The sequence below is a fragment of the Aristolochia californica genome, unplaced genomic scaffold (genome assembly GCF_029961685.1).
Source record: "Aristolochia californica isolate CCGP_79_NKW_82.1479 unplaced genomic scaffold, dmAriCali1.0.hap1 SCAF_4, whole genome shotgun sequence".
Lineage (NCBI taxonomy): Eukaryota > Viridiplantae > Streptophyta > Magnoliopsida > Piperales > Aristolochiaceae > Aristolochia > Aristolochia californica.
In genome coordinates this window covers 42,899,382-42,926,556 of record NW_027182103.1, presented here as the reverse complement: position 1 = coordinate 42,926,556, position 27,175 = coordinate 42,899,382, and the positions used below count along the sequence as shown (strand labels likewise).

Genomic DNA, 27,175 nt, shown 5'->3' with positions numbered 1-27,175 from the left:
CGAAGCAAGCCACACCCGCGATAACCATAAACATAGGCATTGCACGCCCTTCGGAGGCTAAGAAATAAGAGAGAATGCAGAACGACGGACCGCATCTTCTCTGCCCCCAGCAAAAGAAAACTAGTCAAAAATCGAGGGACGAAGCTGAGCCTGAAATAACGGGAACTATCTCTTCCTCCCCCGGCTGCCGGAAAAGTCGAAAAGCGCTCCCCCCTTGACGGAGCTGCTTTTGCGGACAGATCCGGATCCGCTTTACTCGCACCTATATATATTACCACTCATCCCACACGCTAAGACATCAAAACAAGAAGAAAAAGGAAACCGTCTAAGCACCCACGTCGGAGGTTGTTAAGAGATTTTCACGTCGGAGGTTGACGCACAGAATTTCTGTCTGAATTCCACCGAAGCGGATTGGTCTGACCATTTTTTCCTCTTCTTTTCCTACAAAGATTCATTTCTCATTGCTAACATCTGTCCGATTTCCTAATTTGGCCAGGTTTTGGATTTCTGTTTGATTTTATTTTTTTTTCTCCTGGAGAGAGTACTGCAATATTCAGTTGATGATATATCAAACCATTCCCGCTCTCCAGTTGTTCCTAACTGTCTAGAAATCTGACTTTTCAATTTAATCTGTGTAACCGTCACCTATCATTACGTCCTGTTTCCTCTGTCGTTCAAGGAGTTTTTTTGAAATATACTGAAACGTCTCGTCGAATGCCTTCTGGTTTATTTGCTTCATTTCTAGCCTCGAAGGTCGAATTTGTTAGATATTTCCTTCTTTTTTAGCGTCAAGATTTTAATATCCCGTGGGGGATCCATTTCGGTGTAGTTTTTTTTTTTTTAATCTCGAAACGGAACGCTGAGTCGCTCAGGATTTTCAATTTCGTTTTCTTTTCCAGCACAGCGTAAAATCTGCCAGAAGTGCCTTGTTTTTCATGTCTAGATCTGTCATAAATTTCTTTCATTTACATATTTAAACGTGGGAAGGAGAGCTTAAGCTTACATAGGAAAACATTGGTCTCGTTTTTTCGCAGGGGAAAAGCAGTAGTTGTTCAGAATAAGCGGACGTAGAAAAAATCGTGTCGAGCAAAAGCAATGGACAGGCAAATTCTAATGTCGGCCTTGAGTGTTGGGGTCGGTGTTGGTGTTGGTCTGGGTTTGGCTTCTGGACAGACGAAATGGTCGTCGTCCGCCAATTCTTCCTCCGGAGTCACTACCGAGCGGATCGAGCGGGAGCTGCTGAGACTGATCGTTGATGGCAGGAGTAGTAACGTAACTTTCGACGAATTTCCTTATTATCTAAGGTAGGTGATTTATGTGCTTGATCGGAGGCCTAACTTGTAGATTATTTATGAAGATATGGTGATTAAAAAATACAAATGCGTCGGAAAAGAACGTTGTGGCTTTCCGTGTCTACGATCAAACGTTCAATCCTTTTGATTGTTTTAACTACTTGGATATTGATCTTGTTTGTATTTCAACTTCCATGACCGGAGATGGGCAACCCATCTAAATATTATCAGTTTAGTGATTCCAATGTCAGTTGCCTTCACCCTGTTTCCGATTATGGGTTTGATTCCTGTGTCCGATAAATCAGGCTCACTGCAGCAACTGGTTCCATACCCAAAAGCGGATGGCATCGACAATTCTTGATCTCCGTCTCTAACCTGTTTGCCAGAAGAAAGGTGTTCAAGATTATATTAGCTTGACTTCTTGGTTGCTTATAATTGATGCATAAATAACACTGAGTAGGCCTAAGTCTGTTAATCTTTTTAACTTGTTTCCGCAGTCCTGATTCTTTATAGACTCGAGCTGTCTTTAAATTCCAGTTTCATGCAATTGAGGCAGTAAGAAGACGTACGAATTATTTGAAGAACATCACTTCTTTTTCTGTTGACAGTGAGCAGACTCGAGTTTTATTGACTAGTGCTGCCTATGTTCATCTGAAGCAAGTGGATTTTTCAAAATATACCAGAAATCTCTCTCCAGCCAGCCGTGCCATCTTGCTCTCTGGACCTGCTGGTAGGTCATCTGGAATTTCATCCTGTACTGTAATCCAAAATAACTCGTAGAATGTTCTGCTCATTCAAACTTTCTATTTGTGAAGAGCTTTACCAGCAAATGCTAGCGAAGGCTCTGGCGCATTACTTTGAAGCCAAATTTCTGTTGCTTGATGTGACTGATTTTTCACTGAAGGTAAGGTCTATAGTCTACAAGTTTAATTTGGTTTTGACTCTTTCTGTATTTCCCTACTGGATCTAACCTTGTTCTCCTGCAGATATCAGGCAAATATGGAAGTGCAAACAGAGAATCAGTAAGATTTCTCTATTCTTATATAAAGTTCTAATGCATTGCATGTTATTGAGAGCCATGACTTGCACTGGTCAACCTGCATCTACCTGTTGCATCGATTGAATGCTGATCCATACCTCTCTGTTAATTCTAACTTTGTAGTCTTTCAAGAGGTCCATCTCTGAGACCACACTGGAGCGTGTTTCTGCTCTATTTGGGTCATTGTCTGTTCTTCCACAACCAGAGGAAAACAGAGGTACAGAATGGCTTAATGTTAAATAGCTTTGTTTTTCTCCCAATTTGTGTCTAGCTCTAAAAAGAATTTTATTTCAGGGAAATTAAGAAGACAGAGTAGTGTTGTGGAGATAAGATCAAGGTATAACCAGACAGTCTAGAAGTACAGTTCCATTCATCGTTGGTGTACTTCTCCTAACTCTGATCTTCTTCATTTACCAGCAGTGGTTCTGAATCTTTGAGTGCTCCTCCGAAGCTACGAAGAAATGCTTCTACTGCTGCTGATATGAGCAATCTTGCATCACAAAGTGTTCCCCCTAATCCAGGTTCTGATCCAATATCTTCTCATCTAATTTGCTCTGTTGAGAAATGTAAATGTGCTTCGTTTTGTGCATTTCTGAATTCCTGACTGTCTTAAAAATTTCAAGCGTAAATGTTGCATCCAATCGTGTTGCTTGCCCTTATTATCTTTTCTTTAATGCTTCTTGTCTGTTTTATTTTGTTAAAACATTTTTATGTAAATTTCTTCCTGGTTTTACCAAAATCTACTGCTTAACAATATCTGTCATTAATACTGCTATAATTTCAACTTATAGCTGTCCTGTTTTAACCGACATCTTGTGTCCCTTTCCTCCTGTCAGCTCCACTCATGCGCACAAGCAGTTGGTCTTTTGATGAGAAACTCCTAATACAGTCACTATATAAGGTTTGTAAGCTGCTCCTTGCAGTGGACAACCTTTAGAAGGTGTTCTGATTTTTATGATATTTCCATTGCTATATATCCTGGTAAACTCAATGCAATGCCAGAACTAGGATCAGAAATATTCAATTAGTTAGCTGGTACAAGTTCTTTAGCATGTGATCCTCCATTGAAAAACAATATTTTCTTCACTTCCAGGTCCTGGTTTCAGTATCAAAAACCAGCCCCATCATTCTCTACCTCAGGGAAGTTGAGAGGCTTGTGTTTAGATCACAACGGGTATATAACTTGTTCAAGAAAATGCTGCAGAAACTGTCAGGACCCATATTGATCCTTGGTTCAAGGATGTTAGATACAGGTAATGATTACGAAGAGGTGGATGAGAGGCTCACTGTTCTATTTCCTTATAATATCAATATCAAACCACCGGAAGACGAGACCCACCTTGATAGCTGGAAGTCTCAACTAGAAGAAGACATGAAAATGATCCAGTACCAGGATAGCAGAAACCACATTTCTGAGGTTCTAGCAGCAAATGATCTTGACTGTGATGATCTTGGTGCCATCTGCCTATCTGATACAGAAATTCTCTGCCAGTACATTGAAGAAATTGTAGTATCTGCAATTTCTTACCATCTGATGAATACTAAAGACCCCGAGTACAGGAATGGGAAGCTTGTCATTTCATCAAAGAGGTCTGGTTGTTTGAATGATAATTTTATTGATGTTATTTGGTTTCACGCATTTCTTTTGCGCTAATCAATAACATAATGCTGTATATGCCGTTGTGAACAGCTTGTCACATGGATTGAGTATTTTCCAGCAAAGTAAAATAGGTGGCAAAGATGCTCTAAAATTAGAAACAAATGTTGACTCTGCCAAGGTCAGTTAAATATTCATCAATACAACAGTCAAGAGATAGAGAGTACAGGTTTGACACTTTTTTCTATTTTTCACACCATTTCAGGCAGATACAGAAGAGGGTGTTGCTGCTGGTGCAAACCCTGAGTCGCGAGCCGAAGCTCCAGCAAATGAAAGCAAAGCTGAAACAGAGAGAACTGTGCCAGTGGTGGGCAAGGATAATGAGAATCCATCCCCTCCAACAAAAGCACCTGTAAGTTCTAGTAAAATTAATAGTTCAAGCAGAAGATTGAATATGTTCATGTGTCAAAAACTTTTACAGGTTTCTGCAGTTGAGTCTTAACCGAATGTTCGTGGTTCCTATCATATTTTGTTCAAGCTTGTGTGAATCCCTTTGACAATGGGGGAATGGGATAAGACAAATAGCTGTTGCCTGGATATATACATTTCTCATGTTCTGTACCATATGTTTAATTTTTAGTCAAGTTTTAATTCCAACACATCAATAAGTTACACGGTTTGCACTTCTAGACCAGGACTCTGTATTCTCCTCATCAAATTTTTTACTGAATTCTATGTGGAATTTTTTCAAGTTTCTTATGAGCTTGTATTGTGTGTGCAATAGGAAATCCCTGACAATGAGTTTGAGAAACGCATTAGGCCAGAGGTCATTCCAGCAAGTGAAATTGGAGTGAACTTTGATGATGTTGGTGCCTTAGATGAGATCAAAGAGTCACTTCAGGAGCTGGTCATGCTACCCCTCCGGAGACCGGACCTCTTCAAAGGAGGTCTCTTAAAGCCTTGTAGAGGTATTCTGCTTTTTGGACCTCCTGGTACAGGGAAGACGATGATGGCCAAGGCCATTGCTAGAGAAGCCGGGGCGAGTTTCATAAACGTCTCCATGTCAACCATTACTTCAAAATGGTTCGGGGAGGACGAGAAGAATGTCAGAGCTTTGTTTACACTGGCAGCAAAGGTATCTCCAACAATTATATTCGTAGATGAAGTGGATAGCATGCTGGGGCAAAGAACAAGAGTTGGCGAACACGAGGCAATGAGGAAGATCAAGAACGAGTTCATGACACATTGGGATGGCCTGATGACAAAACCCGGGGAAAGAATCCTTGTACTCGCTGCAACGAACAGGCCTTTTGATCTTGATGAGGCAATTATTAGACGGTTTGAGCGGAGGTATGACATGTTTCTATATTAGGCACCTGTATTTATTTTCATCTATTGAGGTGCGATTATCTAATTGCTGCTGTTGCTTTAGAATCATGGTGGGTCTTCCCGGCGTGGAGAGTCGAGAATCAATCTTAAAAACACTCTTGTCGAAGGAAAAGGTGGAAGAAGGACTTGACTATAAGGAGCTGGCCATGATGACTGAAGGACATAGTGGAAGCGATCTGAAGGTCTGTTTCCTTCTGGACATTAAGAATTTTTTTTTAGATGCTAGCACCACGCCTACCATTATGACCTTTTGAGTTACCCTGGTGAGCAGAACTTGTGCATGACCGCTGCCTACAGACCTGTGAGAGAGTTAATACAGAAGGAAAGATTGAAGGACATGGTAAGAACAAACTGGGTTTCTCTTTCTTCATATGCGAAGCATATTTTGAGCTATTATCGACTTCCTTTCACCTCACAGGAGCGGAAGAGAAGAGCTGCAGAAGCGCAGAACAAGGGGGAGGAGGATGCCAAAGAAGAAGAAAAGGGAGAGAGAGTGATAACCCTCAGACCACTGAACATGGAAGATATGAGGCTGGCAAAGAACCAGGTGAGCCATCTTGACTGCCCTCAGAGACTGCTCAAAGAAACCTATAATATATCTCTCGACGTGTTTATTCTATAAATGCAGGTTGCGGCAAGTTTTGCTGCCGAAGGAGCAGGCATGAATGAGCTGAAACAGTGGAACGAATTGTATGGAGAAGGAGGTTCAAGAAAGAAAGAACAGTTATCTTACTTCCTGTAGATTAGACAAAAATAAGCGATCCCACCACAGAAACTCTTTTCGTTCTTCCCACGAGCCCTGCAGTGACGGAAGTGGGCGAAATTCAATGGGAACCAATCAATCGGCAATTGGAAGAATTTAAGCATGGAATTGATCGATCGGGAGCTGGTTGATGAAACAGTTTGCTGGAATCTGTACCGAGCAGGGTGAGTTGGTGTGGTTATAGCGTGATTAAGAATGGAGGGACATTTCAGTCACATATAAAATTGAAAAGAACCCCTTATCTACCTACCTGTGGTAATTTGTAATTAATTATTTATGTCAATATATCTTGTATTTTCTTATGTAACTTTAATTCTCACAAAAGTGTTCAACAGGCCTAGAGATAAGAATAATATTTGTCGTGATTTTCATTAAAGAGGAGATAATTATTTATAAAATTACAACAGTGATTATAGAGATTACAACGCTTTTGAGTTTGAATCTATTTGATACATTATTTCGATATTTATCCTATTAACGGCAGCCTTGGAGTTTCCAAAGATATAGACTTCGATTTGATGGAGTTTATAGATAAATACAGATTGTGTTTTAGCTCATTTACTCGGAGATATATTTACGAAACCTATTACTGAAAACCCATTAATTTTTTTTTCATTTCTTAATGAGATTTTTCCAATTTAATATTAATTAAATATTTGAAAGATATTCGAATTAGTCATATACAAGAAATTTTAAAATCTTATTAAAAAATCAAGGGGTATGAGATATGAAATTACCTGGACGCCCATGGCTATTAAGGGCAAGATCTATTCTTAGGAGGATCTTTTGGAAATTTTACTTTTGAGGAAATCCTATAAGTATCTTATCGAAGCCAAGGCTATTTCTATTTTCTAGGGTTTTGTTCGCCCTAGGGCTTATGAAGGTTTCATTCATGTCCTTGCCTCATGGCAGCTTTCCTCCTCTGTCTACGATGAATGGAAAACGTAGATGCGATGAAGAGAATGACTTGTCTTGTAGATTGCGGTCTCGTGAATTCTGCAAGATGACACTCCTTATTTGGTTCGTATTCACAGAGCATCATAATGTCTCACATTCTCTACAATTCGCGGTTTTTTTTTGTTTTTTTTTCGTTTTGGTTTTGTTTACCGTCTGCTCGTTTCGTTTGAAATCTGAAGGACCTATGGAGGAAGCGCTTTAAAAAGCTGTGCGCTTTCGACCAAGTTTGCCTTCGGAAAGAATCACATGTGATTACAGGGCTTGCTGCCTGCACGGATCGATGTGTCGGTTTGGCTGGCCTTTTTATTCTGTTTTTCACACATTTTAGAGAGTTCAGATTTGACTATTTGCGAAGGTCCCAGCGGGGAGGTCACTTTTATCAGTGAGACTTCTCCAACGACTAGCAAAACCTTCGAATAATGATACCCCATTTTTGTTTTACATATTGGGGTCGGCCGTTTCGTAGGACCTCTGCTACCCTAATTACCAGATAGTCTGAAACCACGGCTATATTCCGTTCTTTTCCCTCTTGTGATTTCTGTGGTTTACAGAATTTTGCCGTTCTCGCACGGAGGTGGTTTTTGTTCTTCTCCGCTGGTTCGGATCTGCTGTTGTTCTGCGGCTGGATCCGAATGCGGAGCTGTGTTATTACGTACAAAAAGCGCCTAAATTTCATTATATTGAATCCCTGATTGATTGTCTCGATTCGGAGGTTTCCAAATTTCATCTTTTCTTTCGTTCAACATAGCATGTTCTTCCGTAGCGTCTGTCCAAGGACAATGGGGATTTCAAGAATGTTTTGCTTTGTAGCAGGAAGACCAAACCAATCTTCGAAGCTTCATAAAAAAATAAAAAAAATAAAACTCTTTAACATGAAGTAAAGGAATTATAAATCCAATCAAATAATTTCTGAACAAAAACTTCTACGCAATCAGAAGAGCCACAACTAGAAGAACAAGCAAAAAGTTTTTGAAGGAAGCAACTGGCTTCCCTTTCTACGACAGTATTGAAGTTTTTGATCTATGAAAGTGTTCTTGTTGTCTTTAACATTGATTAACGTCAAGGCATCTCTTCACAATTTTCGTTTAAATTTTTGTCAATCTTGTTTTCCTCATTACAATTCTATCACCTTTTTTTGAATGCTTAAAAGATTGATTTCATGTAGGAGGATTCCCGTGATTTATGAATTGATTGAAAAACTAAACCATGGTGGAGTACAGAGAGCTATGATTTAGGTTAATCCTCTACTATCACACTATCGACTCACCATGGGAAGTATGAAAATTGTCAATTGTAAATTTTATAATGAAAAATTAAGTTATTCCCAGTTGCTGATCTATGATGAACTTCAACAAATGGATTAAAAATAATCACTTGCGATTTCTTGCCTCAGGAGTAATGCCCTACAAGGTTATGCATTTGGGTTGTTCTAAAGATTTTCATACTGAAAGAGGACACATAACTGCGGTTCAACAAAATCATGCGGTTCGAATTCAGGCCCACCTTTTATCTCACAAATGGAGACCTGTTACATTCCCAAAAAACAGGCAACTTTTCATGTATTTACATCGGAAACTTAAAGAATTAACAAATTGATGAATTGATTGGTATTTTGATAATAACTTCTAACACGCTAGAACCTCTATCATATTTATCTAGGAGGGAATCTCGACATTTGGGAGCTGTTTTCTAGAAGAGAAGCTGCTGTGGACGTAAGAGACACAGTCGAGAACTCGGTATCTGAATTTTCGTTTAGGTGATGATTACCTGTGATGGGACTCATTGGGCGTTTTACCGTCGAGAAAGTACCATTAGAATCAAGGTTGGCCCGCTGTTCTCCTACAGCGTCTGTACTCCCAGGTTCACTTGTATTGCTCCCTGAGGCCATCAGAAATGCTGAAGCAGGTGTTGTTGCCGTTTCTCTCTTCTCCCTCTCTTTACCCTCCTTGAGAAGAAAATCAACCCACAGATCTGTAAAAGACTGACAAAAAGAGACGCTTGTACATTAGAAACCGCTGAATAATCCCTTTAGTAAATAAAATTTGAAAGAATCAATCAGCAATTTTCTGATTAATCCCCAAATTTCTACGAAAGCCAATCTATATAGAACCATCTGAGTCCTGAAAGCACACCTGGTTTTCAGATGCGGCCGAAGCAGCTACTTCAGATGAGTTTCCACTAAAGATGCCACCAACAAGACGTCCTGGTAGACCCAGCACACCTCGGACAACACCTTTACCTGCATCTTGCTGAGCAAACCCAATCCTTTGTTTGTCCTCCTCAGTGAAACCAAGCATGCGAACCATCAAATCTAGGACCTGAAATATCCATTAATCGGTCAATTGAAATAAAAGTTCTACTTCAAAGAATTCTGCAACCTTCAACATAAGATAAGAAAACATTGAGAGATCGGCAAGAAAAGAAGTTACCTCTTTGCTGTGATTCCTCTGGAAATATGTAATCAGTAACTTTATCACAATGCGCCTGCCAAAATGGTACAAATCAGTATTACCAACTGATTGACTAAAAAGAAATAGAAAGGATGAGAGAGAAAAATGGTCTGCAACCTGTCAACAAAGTAATCGGAATCCATAGACATCCTATTAAGTCTGGTCATGCTCTGCTCCAGTGCAAGCCGTAGTTTTGAATTGTCACCCTCAAGCTTTTGCAATCTCTGTTTACCCTCTAACAGCATCCTCTCTGTTTGTGAAAGCTTGGACAATATTTCATCCTTTTCATGTTTGGAATTCTCAAGCCTTTCGTGAGCATCCTTAAAGAAAGCAGTAAAACAGAACTAAGCAGTGAACACAAAAAATGACAAGGATGAGACAAGCATTTCAATTACATCCACATGTTTTATAAGTAGCAGAACATTTTCAAAGGCCATAGGCTTTATAAGCTACTTAAGTTACACATAACAGGAACCTGGCATTACGAAGGAAAGATCGTAGAGAAAAAAGACAACCGAGAAAAGAAATAGACAGGACAACAACACAAAACCTATTTTTCCAAATTTATACATCCAGTCATTCAGACATGCGAACATTACCTTTCTATCTTTCTTTTCTCCTTATCCCCTTCAAAATGTACATTTTCATTTCACGGATAGTGTTATTGTCTATCTTCAACCCTGTAGATGAGCACACCCTTTTTCTATTCTATTCTAAAATGACGAAGTATGAAAACAGCGTAAGAAAAAGAAGAGGGACAAGATAGAGGATCAATCAGAATAGGGAAGTTAATCACCGTGCTCTAAACCATTAACTCCAAAGTGAAAACTTGTGAAAATTAAAAATCATCCTAAATAACTGTTTTCCAAAATGAGACCAACACACGATGGACGTTACCATCAAGCCAACTCATGACACAGGTCTTCAAAGACCTTTCTCAAAACACTGCATAACACTTTGATTGGTTTTACACTATCTTATCTTAACCAAAAAACAGTTTGCAAACTGTGAATATTTTAGCCACCACCTGGGTGATAAATGACTAAGACTGTATGGCTTCAACCATGTCTGCCCTATGGATTTGCAATTCACAGAATGACAATTAATTTTTTTATTTTTGTTTTGAATAAGATGCCTCATTAAAAGAGGAAAGGAAGATAAAAACTAAAAAAGAGTTCCCTAATAACAAGAGATTGTAGGGAAACTCCTAGTTTAGCTAAAGAATCAGCAATATCATTTGCTGATCCAGGTACATGTGACCAAAAACAATCAAGAGAGAAAGTAATCTCTTCAACACAGCATGAAAATTATTACCAACCACAACAATTTTGAAAATTTTCTGTATTATGTCAAAATTTGCATATGATCTCGTTACCCCTCTTTGAGATGCAGATGTAACAAAATTATAAGTTCATTCAGTAAATCAGTGCTAGCTCTATATGGGTAATAGATAAACAAACATATCCTGGAGATCATAGAATACAGTTATTCAGGTATAACTAGCCAAAATAGATGACTTTTCATACCTTCAGCGACACAGAAAGTTTAGCTGATTCTTCTTTTGCCACAGCCAAATCTCTTCCAAGACGTTCCTGTTATCAGATGTGCAAGCAAAGGTACATCAACAATCAAATCCTCATTCCCTGTTCCTTGATCAGAGAATGCAACCATGCACTTAAAAGTAATGGGAGATATTTTTGAAGGTACCTTAGCTTCTGTTTCAGCATAATACTGTCCAAGAGCAGTCTCGAGATTCAACAATTCTGCATTTTTTGCATCAACAATGGTCATATAGTGTGCAAGTTGGTCCTTTAGATCATGAATCATCTCATTTGCTTTATGAAGTTCACTACTGTTTCTTTTCTTAGCTTCCTCGACACTTGATGTTGCTTGTTTCAAGGCTTTCTCCAAGTGTGATATTTGAGCTTTTTGATACTCACACTTGGCCTGAAGCTCCTCAATGGTTTTGCTGTCTTCGTCCATTTTTTCTGATTCTTCCAGTTCCTGGCACACATGGAGTAGAAGAAGCCCTTTTCAATTTGACCGAATTACCGTATCCCAAAAGGAAAAGCAAAAATTACTTTAGAAAAACACAGCCCAGTTAAGGTTTTATGCTGAGTACTGTGTTCAACAATTTGATTAAAAACAGGACTGAAAACCAAGCAAGAGCAACTCAAGATTAATCAAAAGCTGCTTCACTTTTTTTCCTGAAAAAGAAGATCTATTTCTTGCAACAGCTACATATAATGATTCAAAAATTTTCTAACAACCTTATCTAACAGATGTTGTTTAAGACGAGACAGTTCTTGCAATGCTTTGTCCCTCTCTCGGCTGGTATCCTTCAATGCTTTCTCCAACTTTAATAATTCCTGTATCAAAGCAGCCAAAGAGCTTAAATAGATTGATACTTACAAGTGCAACAGGACAATAATACCAATCGATCATTATTTGTGAACTCCATCTAACATTATCAACAGAAAATCTCGAGCAGAAAAGATTTCCCAGTGGGATGACAAACAATTAAAATTAACCTCATTGATTTCCCTCGAAGATTAAGCAATATCAATATGACCAATGAAGAAAAAGGAGCTGTTAAAGTTGGGCTGTTTCTTTTTAGCTAAAGTTAGAAGGTCTCTTTCCCTAAGTATTATATGATATTGTCAAAACCCAAACCAATGTGAGATTATTTGCCTAAACACAACAAACTCTCACTCTCAAATAACTAATCCAAAGACATTAAGCACATAGACAACATATATTGTTGGACATTTTCACCCATGAACAATCCCACTTACAGGTCTAAAGTAACAATCTGGTGAAGAAGGAGAACATACATAATGGGCCACAGAGAACAAACACAGACCACACAGAACATCAACATGGACTTGGGTTGGCTCTGGTACCATGTAAAAGTTAGGGTGGTTCCTCCCAAAATAACTCGCCAAATCTAAGAGGTATCTTCCTAACACGCATGGGACCTTTTCAAGCCTAAACCAATCTGGGACTATTCTCCCACACAACAATCTATCTCAAACAATTCCCAACACGTGTAGCTCATGTACAACTATAGATTGGTGGTCCATGAACATTATTATCCACCTATAGGTATGGTATGGGAAAAAATCGCCAGCATGCAGAAATTTTCCAAAAGAACAAGCATTTAAAAAAAATTCAACCATCATTTTCATCATAACCTTGTTGCAACATATTGGGTTCCAACCATGTGAATCCTTCCATTCTGCTCACAGCAAGTTACATTGCTAGATTTCTTCCCTTCCTGCATCACAACAACAATTCATCCATCCCATTTTGGCCTTTCTATAATTCTTGCCAGCCCCACATCTGCTAACAACAAAACCTTTTGAGCTGGCGTATTACTAGGTTTCTGTCAAACCTGCTTGAAGCATCTAATACTACATGCTCACTCTTCTTGAACTGTACTCTAATCTATACTTGTTCAAAAAGAATTATAAAATCATAACTGAGAGGCTTGGTTGCACCATAGATCTAACATGTTATTGGCATTGTAGATTTTCTACTTATTGTTCAACGTGGTGTAACAATCTAATAAAAAAATAAAAAAATAAAATGAACAAGGATGGACAATCGAAACACTGTTTTTGGTTAGAAAATATGAGGAAAAAAACAAAAGATGAAAGTACCTCGTTTGTGTGCAGGTTTGAAGTATCTGAATTTTCTATAAGTCTATGCTTCTCAGAGAGTCTCAGTGCAGCAACCAGTTCACCCTTCTCTGCCTACACTAAAAGTAAGTATGTCATAATAGAAAATGGATGCTGAAATAATAGAAAATATCAAAAGGAAAATAAATGATGCATTTGGTATACAAAAGGATCATGACAACTAGCAACCTTAAGACTGCTATTCTCCTCCTCTAAGGTTGCAATTGAACCTTTTAAAGCCTCTACTGATTCACCAGGTTTTTCCAAGTCCCTTCTATTCAACTCAGACCGCAATAGCTTTATTTCTGCAGCTTTTGTATTCAACTCATTGTGTAAATCGTTCATCTCCAAAAAAGCCTACCAAATATGAAGCAAATTATGATAAGATAAAATGAGACAGAAGAAAGTCTAAGACCTTGTTTTTTTTTTTTTTGAAAATTAAAAGTCTAAGTAAGACCTTGGCAAACATGAAATATGAAAAAATTCATGAACATGCTGACATTTTAAAAGAATTTATGAACAGCTTACTCTTTCTTTCTCCATCCTCAAAGACTGAAGCTCCTTTTGAGTCGATTCATTCAATTCTTGCCCTAGAGATGAAACCAGATAAGACAAGAAGGAAAAAATGATAATAATTTATTTACTTGTGCTAATGAAAGAAGCCATTTCAACTCGGTCAAAAGAATAAAAAAGTCATCTCAATTCATTCAAAAAATAAAGGAAAGCCATTTCAATTCATTCAAAAAAATAAAGGAGAGACATTTTAACTCATTCAAAAAAACAAAAGGAGAGTAATTTCAACTTATTCAAAACAGTTTAAAAAAAGCCATTTAACTCACTCAGGAAAAAATAAAGGAAAGCCATTTCAACTCATTCAAAAAAATAAAGGAATGCCACTTCAACTCATTCAAAAATAAAGCAAAATCATTTCAACTCATTCAAAAAAATTAAGCAAAGCCATTTTTCAACTCATTCACAAATAAAGCAAAATCATTTCAACTCATTCAAAAAAATTAAGCAAAGCCATTTTTCAACTCATTCACAAATAAAGCAAAATCATTTCAACTCATTCAAAAAAAATAAAGCAAAGCCATTTAAACTAATTCAAAAAAAAAATAAAGCAAAGCCATTTCAACTCATTCAAAAAAATAAAAGAAAGCCATTTCAACTCATTCAAAAAAATAAAAGAAAGCCATTTCAACTCATTCAAAAAAATAAAAGAAAGCCATTTCAACTCTTTCCTAAAAATGAAGGATAGTCATTTCAACCCTTTATAGTGCAACTGCAGTACCTTGTAGCTTTAACTTTAATGTGACTAATGCATCACGTTCTTTGTCCAGCTGCATCTTTAGTTGCTTTATCTCTGCTTTGTGATTAGCTCGTAATGTTGCCAAGGATTTCTTTTGTTCTTCTAGCAACTGGGCAAGCTCCTAAAAGAAATTTTACATATTTTCACACGGAAGAGTGTAGAAGGCAACAATTATGAAAGCCATCTTAAGCCACATAGACAACACACAAGCGTTACTAGCAAATCAGAGTGCAGAAACTAAAAGTACCTTCTCATCTCCTCTCACATCAGTAATTTGTACTCCCCCATTGCTGGATGTGTCATGTTTATGACCAGTGGCTCTGTGTGGAAAATTTCCAGAGCTATGAGCAGTTACTTGACTGGTACTTCTTTGTAGCTTGTTGGACAGTTGCTCACCTGTTCCCTACGCAGATTCCACACAAAAGCAATGCCACAAGAATTAACGTGTAGGACAAAGTAACCATCGGAGTTAAAAGTTTCAGCACCAAATCACAAGACAATCATGTCTCAAAAACCATGACAAGAGAAAGCAACTCCTTTATAGCCAATTTCTTTCAAAAACAAATTTCTTTTATAGCAAAGACTCATTTGCCACATGGGGGTTCTTGAAATGAGGTATAAGTTTCAAGTTTCATTGACATCCGGGGTGTCTTATTACTTTTTCTTTTTGAATGTTGAAACAGACATACTGCCCCCCAAAGCTTATTGGCAACGAGATTTGAACCCAAGAGATCATAGACTCGACACTTAAATAAGAAACTCACAAACATGCACGTTGAAATAAAAGGAAATATGAAATTATATCTTTGCTCATTAAAAACAAAACAGGAATCCAAGAAAAAAACATCGGATCTTGCCAAGCCCTTCCACTCATTTATGGGGTTGATTTTGATAAAAAAAAATACCATTTACAGAAAAAAAATAAAGGAACTGTTATCCGGCCCTTCCCTCGAAAGCTTTTTCTCTGATCTTCCATATTTTCAACAGCTTGTAAATATAATTTTTTGATGATATTCTTCCTGAAGGAAAAATGTTTACTCCTGGTTTCATGAATCCCAGAAGTTATAGACATACATAGATTTTACTTAATGCTCAAAATTACATCAAGAGGAAAAAAAGGTTCAGACACTTGTATTAATGTCATCAAGACTATGTTGTTCAAGAGTTCAAGACATTATTCATTTATCATATCCATGTTTAAAATGAAGTCCAGTGAGGCCCTTGGGTTAAAAAATAACTCACATATTGACATAAGAAAATTACTTTTAACAACTAGAAGAAAAACTCCTACGATGTTCAGATTTTCAAATATAAATGGTTCTGAATCATTTCATATTGAGGACTTTATGGCTCAATTTATACACTAACTGAGGAAAGTATATAAATGTATACAACCAAAAAAAAGAATTCAACACACACAAAAGAAAGAAACATTTAATGAATCTTTTTTTGTTTTTCATTTTTCAAATGTTTGCAGCTGAAGCCATCCTGGCGCTTCTTTACAAGTTACAGCAGAACTAACAGGGCATTGATTGTCCAATTCTTTGAGCTTAATGGGAAATTATACTTTTACAAATGGAAGTAAATTAAGCAATCAATAAACTAGTTAATGAATTGACAATAATGTCTTGTCACCCGAGCAATAGTATTTTAACTTTAGAATGCAAGTGAATTTAAATTGCTTAGTGAGATGCCACTCAGTTCTATCCCCCTTAAAGCTTATCTCTTGCTATTAGTAACCCAAATTTAAAACAAAAAAAATGCGCCATAGTGAAATGCCACTATACTGATAATATCTCCTTTGAGACTTTTCTCTAGCTATTTATCCCTTTAAATTAAAAAAATAAAATAAAAGAAGCTTCCTACCTTTAATTCGTATTTACGATAGTAAGTTTGTTGGGAAAATCTTTTTTTTTTGGAAGATGGTCCACTATTTTTATTCAGCACAAAGGAAAAAAAGCATAATACAAGAGGGAAAACATCCCCGCATTACAACCAGAAGCAGCTCCTAGTAATTAGTTGTCCCCAGAAGACTCCCCCTCCCAAGGGAAAATCTGCTAAGTAGAGGAGAGAGCAGTAATTTCATCAAATATATAGCCTATTCTCCATGGAGACTGCATTCTCAGCTTCCCATGAGATAAGATTGGCTGAGTCCCCCTCAATGAGCAGAGCATTAGCCTCTGACATTGTGGAATCATTGTTCCCAACGGGCCCTGAGTAGAGAAATAGAAAGGATCCATTGTGATCTTTCAGGCTTCCACCAAAGCCTGCTGGACCTGGATTTTCTAGGGATGATCTATCAAAATTTAATTTCCTCCATCCTTTGAGGAGAGGAAACCATTACACAGCTATAGGGAGTGGATTGTCATGAAGATTTGTTGGGAAAATTATGAACAAATGGATTCAGGAAGTTGGAAACTAAAAGATTTTTTTCCACAAGATTCACTTGTATCATCACCACCAAAGAAAAAAAAGGAAGAAATTATTGTGAATGTTGTAGCTTGACGCAAGCGCCATGAAACTCAATGGGTACCATTACCTATCACCACCCTTAAAAACTCATAAAATTTCACAATTAGTTGCATTGCATTCTTCTTTTTTCTTTTGATCAGCTAGACACTAGTTGAAAGACAATAAATGAAAACCAAAAAGATACCTTAACCAAAGTTGAGTTGTTTGAAGATGTTTTGCGGTTCTCACTTCTTGAAGTGTAGCTGACAGCACTTGCCGTTTCCAGGCTTTTTCTCAATGAACCATTTTCTCCATGCAAACGAGAAAGTTCTTCCTGATCAAGTTCAGAAAAAAAACATATAACACATCATAGTATTCATGTATTTCAAAGAAAAAAGGCCAAAACAAAAAGCCTCAACCAATAACAATTTGAGAACAAAATAAAGTATAGCAATTAAATTTTAAAAAACACTTTTTATTAATTTTATTAATCATTCCGCCTATGTAGAAATACCCCAGTAAGCATATTGAAGCAATAAAGTGTCCAAATTCTCGGCAAGATAAATTTTTTTTATAAATTCAGATTTATTCTAGTAAGGCATGAGCCTATAGATGGGCAAGCTCAGACAATTCATTCTGTAAGAGACAAGCTCTTTAAGACATGAAGATATACGATATCTTGCTTGGATGTTGTTTTCAATCTTTTGCGTTTTTGATACTTGGTTATGTATTTTCCTCATCGTCATCTCCAAAAATTATGATCACCCCCATAAAATTTCTTTGAGGTCATACTTGGCCAAACTGGTTTGATAAGTTATTTTTACAGTTCTAATATTACAGTCTCCTCTATTTTTACCTAGTCATATTCTAGATTCATTTGGAAGTATGAGTGTTGCATAGTCGCCTCCTTTCGGTTAAAGTTGTTTTTTTCTAGTATTTCTTTAATTTATCATTTCTTATTTTCATAACTTCTAAGCAATACCTAGAACCACTACCTAAAAGCATAGGAGTGCGCCCAACATCCAACTTGAGTGAATTCTTTTTGTTCTTCACCAAATAGGTGATTTGTGTTTGAGCTACCCTTAAAAAGTGAATAGTCTCTTTGTTGTGCCCTCAAAATGGATCTTTTTCTGCCTTTGAATTTGAGTAGAACGTGTTTTAGACTATGTCTCACTTAAGTGTTACAGTTAAAAGGTGTTTTAGTTATGTTAGTCTTCTATTTATATTTAATTGTTCAATTATTCTTGGATTTATCTTAAGTGTTAAACTTTAGGTGTAGCTGGGACAAGGGTAATTTAATTGTAATTAGATTCTACTTGTTTCATTTATAATAAATAAAGACTCCTTGTACTCAAATTATAATAAGTCAATGAAGTATATCTCTTTTCCAAAAATTCAATAGAAATCGGAAGGAAAAATGAGTGTTAGGAAAGAAGAAGATTAAAGGGAAAAGAAAACAAAATTAACCTGATAGAGATAACATATAAGAAAATAAACACATTCTCTCTATGGGTTAACCGAGTCAAACTCATAGAACCAAGTTTGATACCATGTAGTACTCCTGGAGAGGAAAATACTAATGTAAATTAAGTACACCGGGTCTCCATTTATAATAGAGAGAATACATAGAATCAGAGTTGAATTAAACTACCTATATCCTAGTTATTCCCAAAGTACAATTCTTAAATATAAGTCCTAGAATAACTAAGCAATTGTAACATAAACAAAAAACTAATAATACTAAAATTCCTCAGTTGGACCTTCTTCCCATGAGACTCCTTTCCATGAGAGTCATATAAAACTCTTCCATATTTGTTCTTTAACGACCACCAATAGAGATATTTATATTTCTTTAGACTCCAAAAATGATATCTTGGGTTAGACCCCTAAGAGATCTTCATTAGACTAATTAAACTCTATGTATTGCAGTCCAACTGCAAGCAGGCAAGAATAACCAACTTACCTCTTTCTCCTTCAATATGGCTGCATAGTTGACTGACAATGCCTTTATTTCAGCCTCAGATGCCTGAAGCCTCTGAATTTCAGCTTTGTATTGCTCAACCTACAAGATGGAATCTGATTAAGACAAAATCTTCCAAACAACTATTAGAGAATATATTTCAAAAAGACTATGCAGAGATAAACAACAAAAGACTTCTTTGGTGGCACTGAAAGTCTATCAACTTTTTCCCTTACAATCATTTTCATGAGTGGCAGAAATCCCAGAACAAACTGTACTACGATCTTGTCTTGCTCAAACCAAGGAGATGGTGGTTTTGCATTTAGCTGTTCATATTTGAAACCAAATGCAATTCTAAAATTGCGTCATAGCTTATAGTTTGTAAACATTGTTATAAGTACTGCAAATTTGAGTGTAGTATTAAATAGTGGGCTTTTGAAAGTCTTGTATGAATCAATGACTAACAAAGTGATGGTCCATAAATTTTGGAGGATTCAATAGAATTTGGGTAGAGCATCATCATACTCTGCCAATCATAATGCAAAATTTACTGTATGAAAAAGAGATGGAACCCAAGAAACACACAAGCCAACAGCAGCTAGTACTACTGAAATTTAGAAAGCAAATGGAGATCTCTAAATCCCGCTTTCTCATGTGCTGAAAAGCCACTGAAAATGAGCCTAACAGGAACCTCCATAGCTGAAGCCACAGGCTTATCCATCAGCAGCTAAGCCTTTTGGTATTTATTCAAAATTTTCCATCCTGGCCTCTAATCATTGCTCTTGACGCTAGAGATGCAACTCCATTGTGAAACTTGAAAGTCACAGTTGATCAGAAGGAAGACCATAGTCAAAAAAGAAATGGATGTATGTTCACAAATTTTCACACAAGCAGCAGGCTGTAATAGAAATTCAGCATTGCCATAGACAAGCAACAGCCTCCAGTTTGAAGGAACTGCCCAGCATTTTGAGGCAACTAGCCCAAACTTGAAATATGGAGCAAAGCATTTAGGAAGTTTGCCACAGCAGTAACTATCTATCACGTTTTTATAATTCCACCAAAACAGAGAGATAATTTGATTATCAATTTGTCCTTTTGTCCCAATGACCTGTAGCTGTTCTAAAATCGCATCCCGCAAGGCAAATGCAAATACGCCAAGCAAGCCACGAATGCAATCAAAAGTTCGGTTGCATTAACAGAATTTAGCAAGTCTAGAAGGCGAAATGAAGTGAACCTTCACTGGTCAAATAAGATATTAAGAAGGCAATCCACCAAACGACCTAATTCTACAATGCACAGTCGGCATGTATTATTGTTTTAAAGAGAGGGTAAACATGATAACTTGGAGAATTTGAGTTCCACATAATCGTATGCAAGCGTGATAAAACACCTTTCGGATAAGGATCAGATGTAAATTTAAACGCGTGATAAACAACAAACCCATAACCGTAAAATGTTTTGAATCAAAATTTTGTTTCAAAGTGTTCAATGTACTTACCTCAGCCTTGGAGGCGGACGTACCGTTGGGAAGAGACGCCCGATTAGGGGAATTAGATTGAGCAAACCGATGAGAAGCACGACGATCGAAGACGGAAACATCTTCTCCGGGAGAATGAGATCCATAAATGTCTAGCTCTTCGGCAGCGTCTTCGACATCGAGAGCGAGCTGGGAGAGGTTCTCCTTGTAAGTAGCTATACTGTTCCACATCGTTTAATCCACTATGACGTAGGGTTCCGGAGAGAAAGAAATCCAGTCACACCCGCCACCAATTCACGATAAATTATGCGATATCCGCCAATTTTGAGAGTGGATGATGAGCGGAAGAAAGCAGATGAAGGTGAGTGAAAGACAAAGTCCCAGATCAGATCTGAAACGAGTCGACCTCGAACCCGAAATCCTGAACGCCGAGCTGTTACCCTTATTTGTATAAAAACCTGAAAATCACATTCAGTTTCAATCTACTCTGCTTTAATCTTACAGGAGACATGACCGGCAATTTCCCCATGAAAAACGAAAAAAAAAAAGGTCGGGTACAAATATAACACAGGGATTTGGGAAGACAATATTTGCTCCTTGATGACAAAGTTTGGGCAACACAGACCTCAAAGAGCAGTCGAGTCGGTGAGTGATTGAGTCAAGGGACTCGGGTCCCGTAGCAGAGACGCCGCTCACTAAGATGGCTCCGTCCGAGTCAATGCAAGGTAAATCGATACTCGCGTGAAACGAAGGTTCTAACTGTTGTAAAATGATCAGAGAGATGATTAATTCTCTCTTTCGCCATCAAATAGAAGTGCTGTGGCCAGTGTGAACATGGAAGCAGTACCTACAAAAATTTGAAACTTCACAATGGCAAGGACAGGAAGAGCCGGACCGCTGATCTCTGGTCGGCTTCGCCTGATCGACACTTGCATTTATAATTTATACCTATTTTTATAATCTTAAATTTTCAAAGAATGACACATATTCTACGAATATCAAGTACGGCCTTGCGTTCTCTCTCAAAATTGTTGGAGTAACGGAGGAGTAACGCTATAACTTTCTCGTCAAGAAGAAGAGAACAGGCCGTTGTTAAGTTTACTTGTAAATTTTTGTTCAGGCGTGCAACTGTAGAAGAAACAGAGCAGTATCAAATGACAATGATGCTATTTGTAGTGACTAAATGCGTCCACCCAGACAAGCTTAAGAAAAACATTTTAGGTGACTATAAGATCCACTGAAGAAGCATTTTTTGTGTCTGAAAAAGTAGAATCACCACCAAAGGTTTGTTCTGTGCCGCTAATGCTGCTCTTCTCCTCTGAGTCATATTCTAATTCAGAAAGTGGAGAGAACAAATCATCATCGCTGGGCATCTGCAGTTCTGTGGTGTTGTATTTTCCCTTCCACACCACGATATTCTCTTTCTCAAATGTCACAAGAACACAAGGCACCAAGTCCTGCAACAACAGACCCCAGTGGAACACATTTAGTATTCTTGTCTCAACCTACAGAAGGAATTAACACAATATTTTTTCATGAGTTAATAATATAAACGAACAATGAGAAAGAAACAAACAAAAAACAAAAAAAAACTCTTGCACTTTATTCTTAGTAGAGAATTTGCATCAAAGAAGAAATTAATGTTCTCTTTTTTTTATATATAAGATATAAATGTTCTCTTCTCATTAATAGGATGGTGTCAACAGTTGTCTATCCTATCCCTTCTTGGCCCAATCTTTGAAAATTTTAAAAGAAAATGTCCACATTGTTCATCACTATTCATCAATGTACTAAGAATTTCCAGAATTTAACTAGTAAATATTAGAATGTAATCCACCCATCTTTATTAACAAATCCTATAGAGATGACCTTCTAAGAAGACAATTCATGGAAGAACAACTTCAAGACCATCCTAGCTTGTTCCAACTCTTTTGATTGCTCCTACTTTGTATTAAACATAACATTCTGTCTCTTGAAGACAATTCCTCATACAAATGGAATACTTGCTTGTTTAAAGTGAAGTTACAGGACAAGAAAAAGACTGATAAAGAATCACAAGTGACCAATTTTTTGTCATGTGTACCACAATCTGCACTGTCATATGCAGAAAGGAAGTGTGTCGGCCACAGGGGAAGCTTTAGCAATCCAATCAACCTCCATGAAAGAATTATATCAAACCCCAAACCTTCCCTGCATATATTCAAACTGCATACTTTCCTAAACCTGAATCCTCTTTTCCATTTGGACGATTAGAGGGACTGGGTTTCAAAGAATATGGAAGACATACTGTAAGCAAGAAAAGAGATTTGGAAAACACCAAAAAGGTACTGCAATTGATCTATCCCACTGCAAGCATTACTTCTCGAGAAAAAAAATATAAAATGAACAGAAAATAAAGCAGATAATTTAACTTCTGAGAAATCAGAATCAAAATACTAGAATTATCCAACCAAAACTATATTTAGAAACAATAATGTTAAACCATTCAAATAAAAAAACCTTTCCAATATATAGCACATGACCTGATAAAAAAGAAAAGACATTATAGACTCAAAAAAATATTCACAAGCAAAGCATTACAATCACGAATGTAGGAAAATAAAGACTGGAAGTTGCAGGGAAAAGTCATATAAATGAGAAAAAGACCTGGTATCCTAAGGTGAGGCCATAGAGAGCTGGATTAAGATATAAGAGAGATGAAACAGAAAAAAGCTGAAAACCGTTGACCAAAGCCAGACTATCAAACAGCTCTCTGCTTTTTCCTCTGATGGTGATGGGAAACTAACAGAGACTATGGAGAGTAAATATGAAAAAACATGATCTTCTGTTATTTTGGGTAATATGGGACCTGAAAACAGAGATTCAAAGTCAAAGGTCTCCATGATGTGACTTCAAGGTTTTAGTGTAGTGAGAGAGAAAGGAAAAAAGAGAATGGCAGAGAGTTAGAACAATGCAATTAATTTACCTTTTGTTGCATCTTAATACTTTTTAATCTTTTTTATTTTATTTTAGTTTGAAAGAAAAGGGAGAGAAAGGGGGAAAAAAGAGGAAAAAAAAGAAAGAGAAAGTGAAAAGAAAAAAATGAGAAGCCCAGTTTGGATAATATAAATGTGAAAAGGCTAGAAAGACATACACCACACACACACATATATATATTATAAGTTTCTTCTATTTCTCTCTCACTGCCATTGTTTCAACAAAATCTAAGTCCACCCCATTCGCTAACAAGTTATTTCCCTGAAGCAGCCCCATAGTCTGGACTGCAGTTAGGGGCTTCTGGGATAGGTTCCCAGTTTAATGTGTCTGCCATTTTGAGTAATCTGTGTTTTGGAGATAGACTCAAACATAGACAGTGACCTTCTTGTCCAATTATCAGAGGTTACTACAGGAGGCAAAAGGTCCACAAAGCTCATGCACTGAATGAACAAATAACAGAAGATTCATTATGTTTAGATGCAGATACAAAATGGAAATCAAATTTGAAATTTTCAGAGGACTCTTTTCCCCATAAGGTAATCCAACAGGCATCCTAATATTTTTAATAAAAAAGACAAAACTAAACATATAATCTCTACAATAGTATGTAAACATTTCTGTTTAGCCTGAATAATAATAGCCATGGTGCAGGTAAAAAGCAAATAAAGTTGATTTTAGAATTCAAATCTTACCCTCAGCTTACATCCAATTTTCTTGTAATCACTCCTTTCAAGTCCCTTGCAGTCTATTCGCAGCAACTCATCTGTCAAAAATGCATCACGTACCATTGGTACTAGACTCCCATAGTAACCATTCTTCGCTGCAATGATGATTTTCTTATTAGAAGTAAACAAAACAACATGAATGCTGGAATCAACTAGGTCCTCAGAACAAATATTACCGAGTTTGGTCAAGGCAGGAACTGCGACGCCTCTCTTTCTCATTTCTTTTGTTTCTTCAATTGTTAAGCCCTCAATTGTCGTTTTAATCAATCTCGGGTAGATGGGCTCTTGGGGTTTCCACAACATTAGTGGAATTACAGGTCTTTTCTTAGGATTATAATTTCTTCCTCTGTACAAAACAATAAGACCACACTGTCTATGTATGATCTTCCCACCAGTTTTTTCCTACATATGAAATATAGAGTCAGGCAATAATTTAGGGAAAGATGGAAAATCAGGTGGGCAACAATCCCGTTTTGGAACTTATGAATATGTGAGCTACAATAAAACATCAGTAACCAGAAAGGTTTCTCTTCATATTTAGTATACACATAAGAGATGTGGTTATGATACAAAAGATAAAAACAAAACAAAAAAAAAAAAATGCAAAATTTTGAATAAGACCATCAGACAGTTGTGCATCATTGCAAATTGAAATACTCATATAAAGGGGGGGAAAATACCTCAAGCTGTGTGCAGACATTTTTCATATCGACAGTCGGAACACCGAGACATTTTACGCGTACCGCCTCAACAGCTTTCCAGTTATTATGGATATCATTCAACATGTTGTGGGTTAGTCCATCCCTTCCTATTAAACAATTCACCAAGGCAGTGATGAATACATTAAGGGAAGGGACAGAAAGAGAAGACACACAGATGCACAGTTCCTGTTCTTGGTTATAATAACTACACCCTTCGACTTTCAATTTGAAGAGTGACGAAACCAAGCCCTCTACTCCCACTGTCTACCAGAGCAACTTAAATGCATAGGGAGTGAGCAGAACAGATTTCACCCAGTTTTCAAATGCCACCGTCGAATTTTGATGTTATTCACCTTAAAAACGTCCCGAACAAACAGAAAGAAAAAGAAGAACGACTTACCCAAATTCACTTGACGTTTTGTGTGATGCCTCTGACTCCTCTCGACAAGAAATTTCCTCTCTGCTTCATTCAGCGGTGCCCCTTGAATCTTGGCTCTCCATTTCTTTAACTTATCGTCCTCACTCGATTTCTCATCCCCATCAACCGACTTCACCTTGGGGTCAGCAGCAGGAGCACAAATTCCAGTCCAGGGGCGATCGACTCGCCCAGGGCCGAAAGGAGAGTACTTGGGCTCACGCAGTCCGATTGGCTTCGTGGCGGGATTGCTTTCAGTGTAACTGAATCTAAAATCAAATGGAAGGTCCGAACGAACGGGCTTTAAACCCTCCACATTAAGCGACGACGGAGGTTTGTATCGAGGTTTCTCCTTTTGCTTCTTCCCGGTTTCTGTTTTGCCAAAACTACCACTAGGGTTTTGAGTATCTTCCTGGACAAAAGACGGCGGGGGCTTGAAGCCGTAATCGGCGAGCTTCGAAAATGAGCGAGAAGACTGCAAGGAAAGAAATCGAGCTCGTTGGCGCGAAAAGTAGTTGATGAGCATCAGGAAGACACAGGCTGAGTTCGAAGCAAATTAGGAGCAAGGACAGATGTGGAGTATGAAGCATCCAAGTATTGCTATCTGCCAGTCAAAACATTTCATTGCAAGTTTGCAACTGCAAAGCTGTTTTGCAGAGACGGAAAGAACGGCTCACCCGACCCGCCAAGCAAGGATGGTAGCTTAATAAATTTGGTATAAATGTATAAAAATATTCAGGTTAATAATCAAATAGAAATTTTTTCTTTTAAATTATTGTAGTTGTTTACTGGTTTTTCTTTTCTTTTTCCTATCATACTGTAAAGTCTTATGTCATGTACTAATTCATAAGCTTGGTGTAAATATATTTTTTTATAATTCCATTCAGGAAATACAGAAAATAAATTATTTATATTATATATCATATAAAATATAACCACAGAAAATAAATATTTATATTAATTGTGCAATTGTGGCCTTTATAGAACAATAGAGAATCTGCTTTCTATTCTTTTAAACAGAGAGTAAAAATTCTGATCTGTTTACAGTTTATTCATACATTTTGCTTAACTAGCTGCTCACCATCCGACCATATATACCTCACCTACGGCTGCTCTTTCGGACATAAATGCCACAACTGATCACACTCATCGTTATACAATATATACGACGCCTAAACCTACTTTCCTCCAATGTCGAGAATTCCCGAGTATTTAAAAGACTGACTGGGACTATCACACAAATGCATACGCTTAGCTGCGTAGCCATAACCAAAACCAAAGGAAAACAAACAAAATTGGAAGAACTTCAAAAATGAGACCATCTTCTCAAAAGCTCCGTAAGCTATAAGAACACGTACATCCGCAATAACCCTTGCAAGATGACTTTATCAATACACAGAAAACAGCATCATCTCTTCAGAACTGAAAATTCGGAATCATAACTCTTCCATTGTTTGAAACAAAACTTCATACAATGCGTAAAATCTGAAGACAGCTACTAGTTACATAATCCGGGATTTTGACACTATAATCTTTATCACACCATGGTCTACTCTGGCAAGAAAATACTAAAACAATTATTCTCAGAACAAAAACACGCACCGACCCACACATTCTCAGCGCATAGGGAAGCTTAAAAGCAACAAACTATAAGAAGATGAATCTAAATTATTTCTTCGAAAGGCAAACAGATTCAAAACAAATTCATTACCTTCAATCAATATAAGTTTCAGTATCTTTTCCCCATTCAAGGTTGTGTGGAAACAAGACCAATATAATACCTCGTGAGGTTGAAAGACCCTCCATGGTATTAGAAGACACAGTCACTAATCAAATAGTTTTAAAAGTCTTAAATTAAGAATCAGTATCTTCTCGCATGTCACTCGAGGTTATATCTACGTTTACAACAGGCAATAATGCAAACAATGGTTGATGCAGCAGTTCATCACCAGATGGCATCAAAGAAGAAATGTAGCCTAATGAACAAGAAAACA

At 37.3% G+C, this 27,175-nt stretch overlaps 3 protein-coding genes across 7 annotated transcripts; 1 reads left to right on the top strand and 2 right to left on the bottom strand.

The window, feature by feature from the left end:
• Positions 1-101: 101 nt before the first annotated feature.
• LOC137962023 (uncharacterized) lies at positions 102-6,387 on the top strand. Of its 4 annotated transcripts, none has more exons than XM_068808721.1 (17): positions 102-414; positions 1,035-1,304; positions 1,901-2,022; positions 2,108-2,196; positions 2,279-2,314; positions 2,455-2,548; positions 2,626-2,668; positions 2,752-2,852; positions 3,168-3,232; positions 3,425-3,921; positions 4,022-4,109; positions 4,194-4,340; positions 4,713-5,278; positions 5,361-5,499; positions 5,589-5,657; positions 5,736-5,864; positions 5,946-6,387. In XM_068808721.1, exons 2-17 carry the CDS (start codon positions 1,096-1,098, stop codon positions 6,057-6,059), a joined length of 2,508 nt encoding a protein of 835 aa, XP_068664822.1. In that variant the 5' UTR covers positions 102-414; positions 1,035-1,095; the 3' UTR covers positions 6,060-6,387. The 4 variants fall into 4 exon arrangements, with proteins under 4 accessions (XP_068664822.1, XP_068664821.1, XP_068664820.1 ...); XM_068808720.1 differs by having other exon boundaries at positions 2,749-2,852; XM_068808719.1 differs by having other exon boundaries at positions 5,589-5,864.
• A 2,078-nt stretch (positions 6,388-8,465) lies between these two features.
• Positions 8,466-20,944, bottom strand: LOC137963687 (golgin candidate 3-like). 2 transcript variants are annotated; one of them, XM_068810848.1, is made up of 15 exons: positions 20,386-20,944; positions 18,891-18,989; positions 17,133-17,261; positions 14,724-14,879; positions 14,459-14,597; positions 13,696-13,757; positions 13,357-13,524; positions 13,150-13,242; positions 11,758-11,856; positions 11,195-11,491; positions 11,014-11,079; positions 9,605-9,807; positions 9,467-9,521; positions 9,170-9,355; positions 8,466-9,018 (listed from the first exon to the last, which is right to left on the bottom strand). In XM_068810848.1, the coding sequence occupies exons 1-15, from the start codon at positions 20,593-20,595 to the stop codon at positions 8,689-8,691; spliced, it is 2,292 nt and encodes a 763-aa protein (XP_068666949.1). In that variant the 5' UTR covers positions 20,596-20,944; the 3' UTR covers positions 8,466-8,688. The 2 variants fall into 2 exon arrangements, with proteins under 2 accessions (XP_068666949.1, XP_068666950.1); XM_068810849.1 differs by having other exon boundaries at positions 14,459-14,585.
• A 492-nt stretch (positions 20,945-21,436) lies between these two features.
• On the bottom strand, positions 21,437-25,852 carry LOC137962937 (CRS2-associated factor 1, mitochondrial). Its single transcript, XM_068810076.1, has 5 exons — positions 25,167-25,852; positions 24,746-24,873; positions 24,242-24,467; positions 24,033-24,160; positions 21,437-21,821 (listed from the first exon to the last, which is right to left on the bottom strand). Exons 1-5 carry the CDS (start codon positions 25,705-25,707, stop codon positions 21,582-21,584), a joined length of 1,263 nt encoding a protein of 420 aa, XP_068666177.1. The 5' UTR covers positions 25,708-25,852; the 3' UTR covers positions 21,437-21,581.
• Between the last annotated feature and the right edge of the window lie 1,323 nt (positions 25,853-27,175).

Bases quoted from the DNA above. Each gene is read 5' to 3' on its own strand.
- LOC137963687 (XM_068810848.1), bottom strand. From the start codon at position 20,595: ATGTGGAACAGTATAGCTACTTACAAGGAGAACCTCTCCCAGCTCGCT. The intron at 13,758-14,458 runs GTACTGCAGTTG...TTTCATCTCTAG, and splicing joins ATTAAAGTTAAAGCTACAAG to GGCAAGAATTGAATGAATCG. The intron at 11,080-11,194 runs GTACCTTCAAAA...ATCTGATAACAG, and splicing joins ATGCTGAAACAGAAGCTAAG to GAACGTCTTGGAAGAGATTT.
- LOC137962937 (XM_068810076.1), bottom strand. From the start codon at position 25,707: ATGCTCATCAACTACTTTTCGCGCCAACGAGCTCGATTTCTTTCCTTG. The intron at 24,468-24,745 runs GTATTTTCCCCC...TTTCATATGTAG, and splicing joins ATGTCTGCACACAGCTTGAG to GAAAAAACTGGTGGGAAGAT. The intron at 21,822-24,032 runs GTAAGATTTGAA...CTGTTGTTGCAG, and splicing joins AAATTGGATGTAAGCTGAGG to GACTTGGTGCCTTGTGTTCT.
- LOC137962023 (XM_068808718.1), top strand. From the start codon at position 1,096: ATGGACAGGCAAATTCTAATGTCGGCCTTGAGTGTTGGGGTCGGTGTT. The intron at 2,549-2,625 runs GTACAGAATGGC...ATTTTATTTCAG, and splicing joins ACAACCAGAGGAAAACAGAG to GGAAATTAAGAAGACAGAGT. The intron at 2,669-2,748 runs GTATAACCAGAC...TTCATTTACCAG, and splicing joins GTTGTGGAGATAAGATCAAG to CAGTGGTTCTGAATCTTTGA.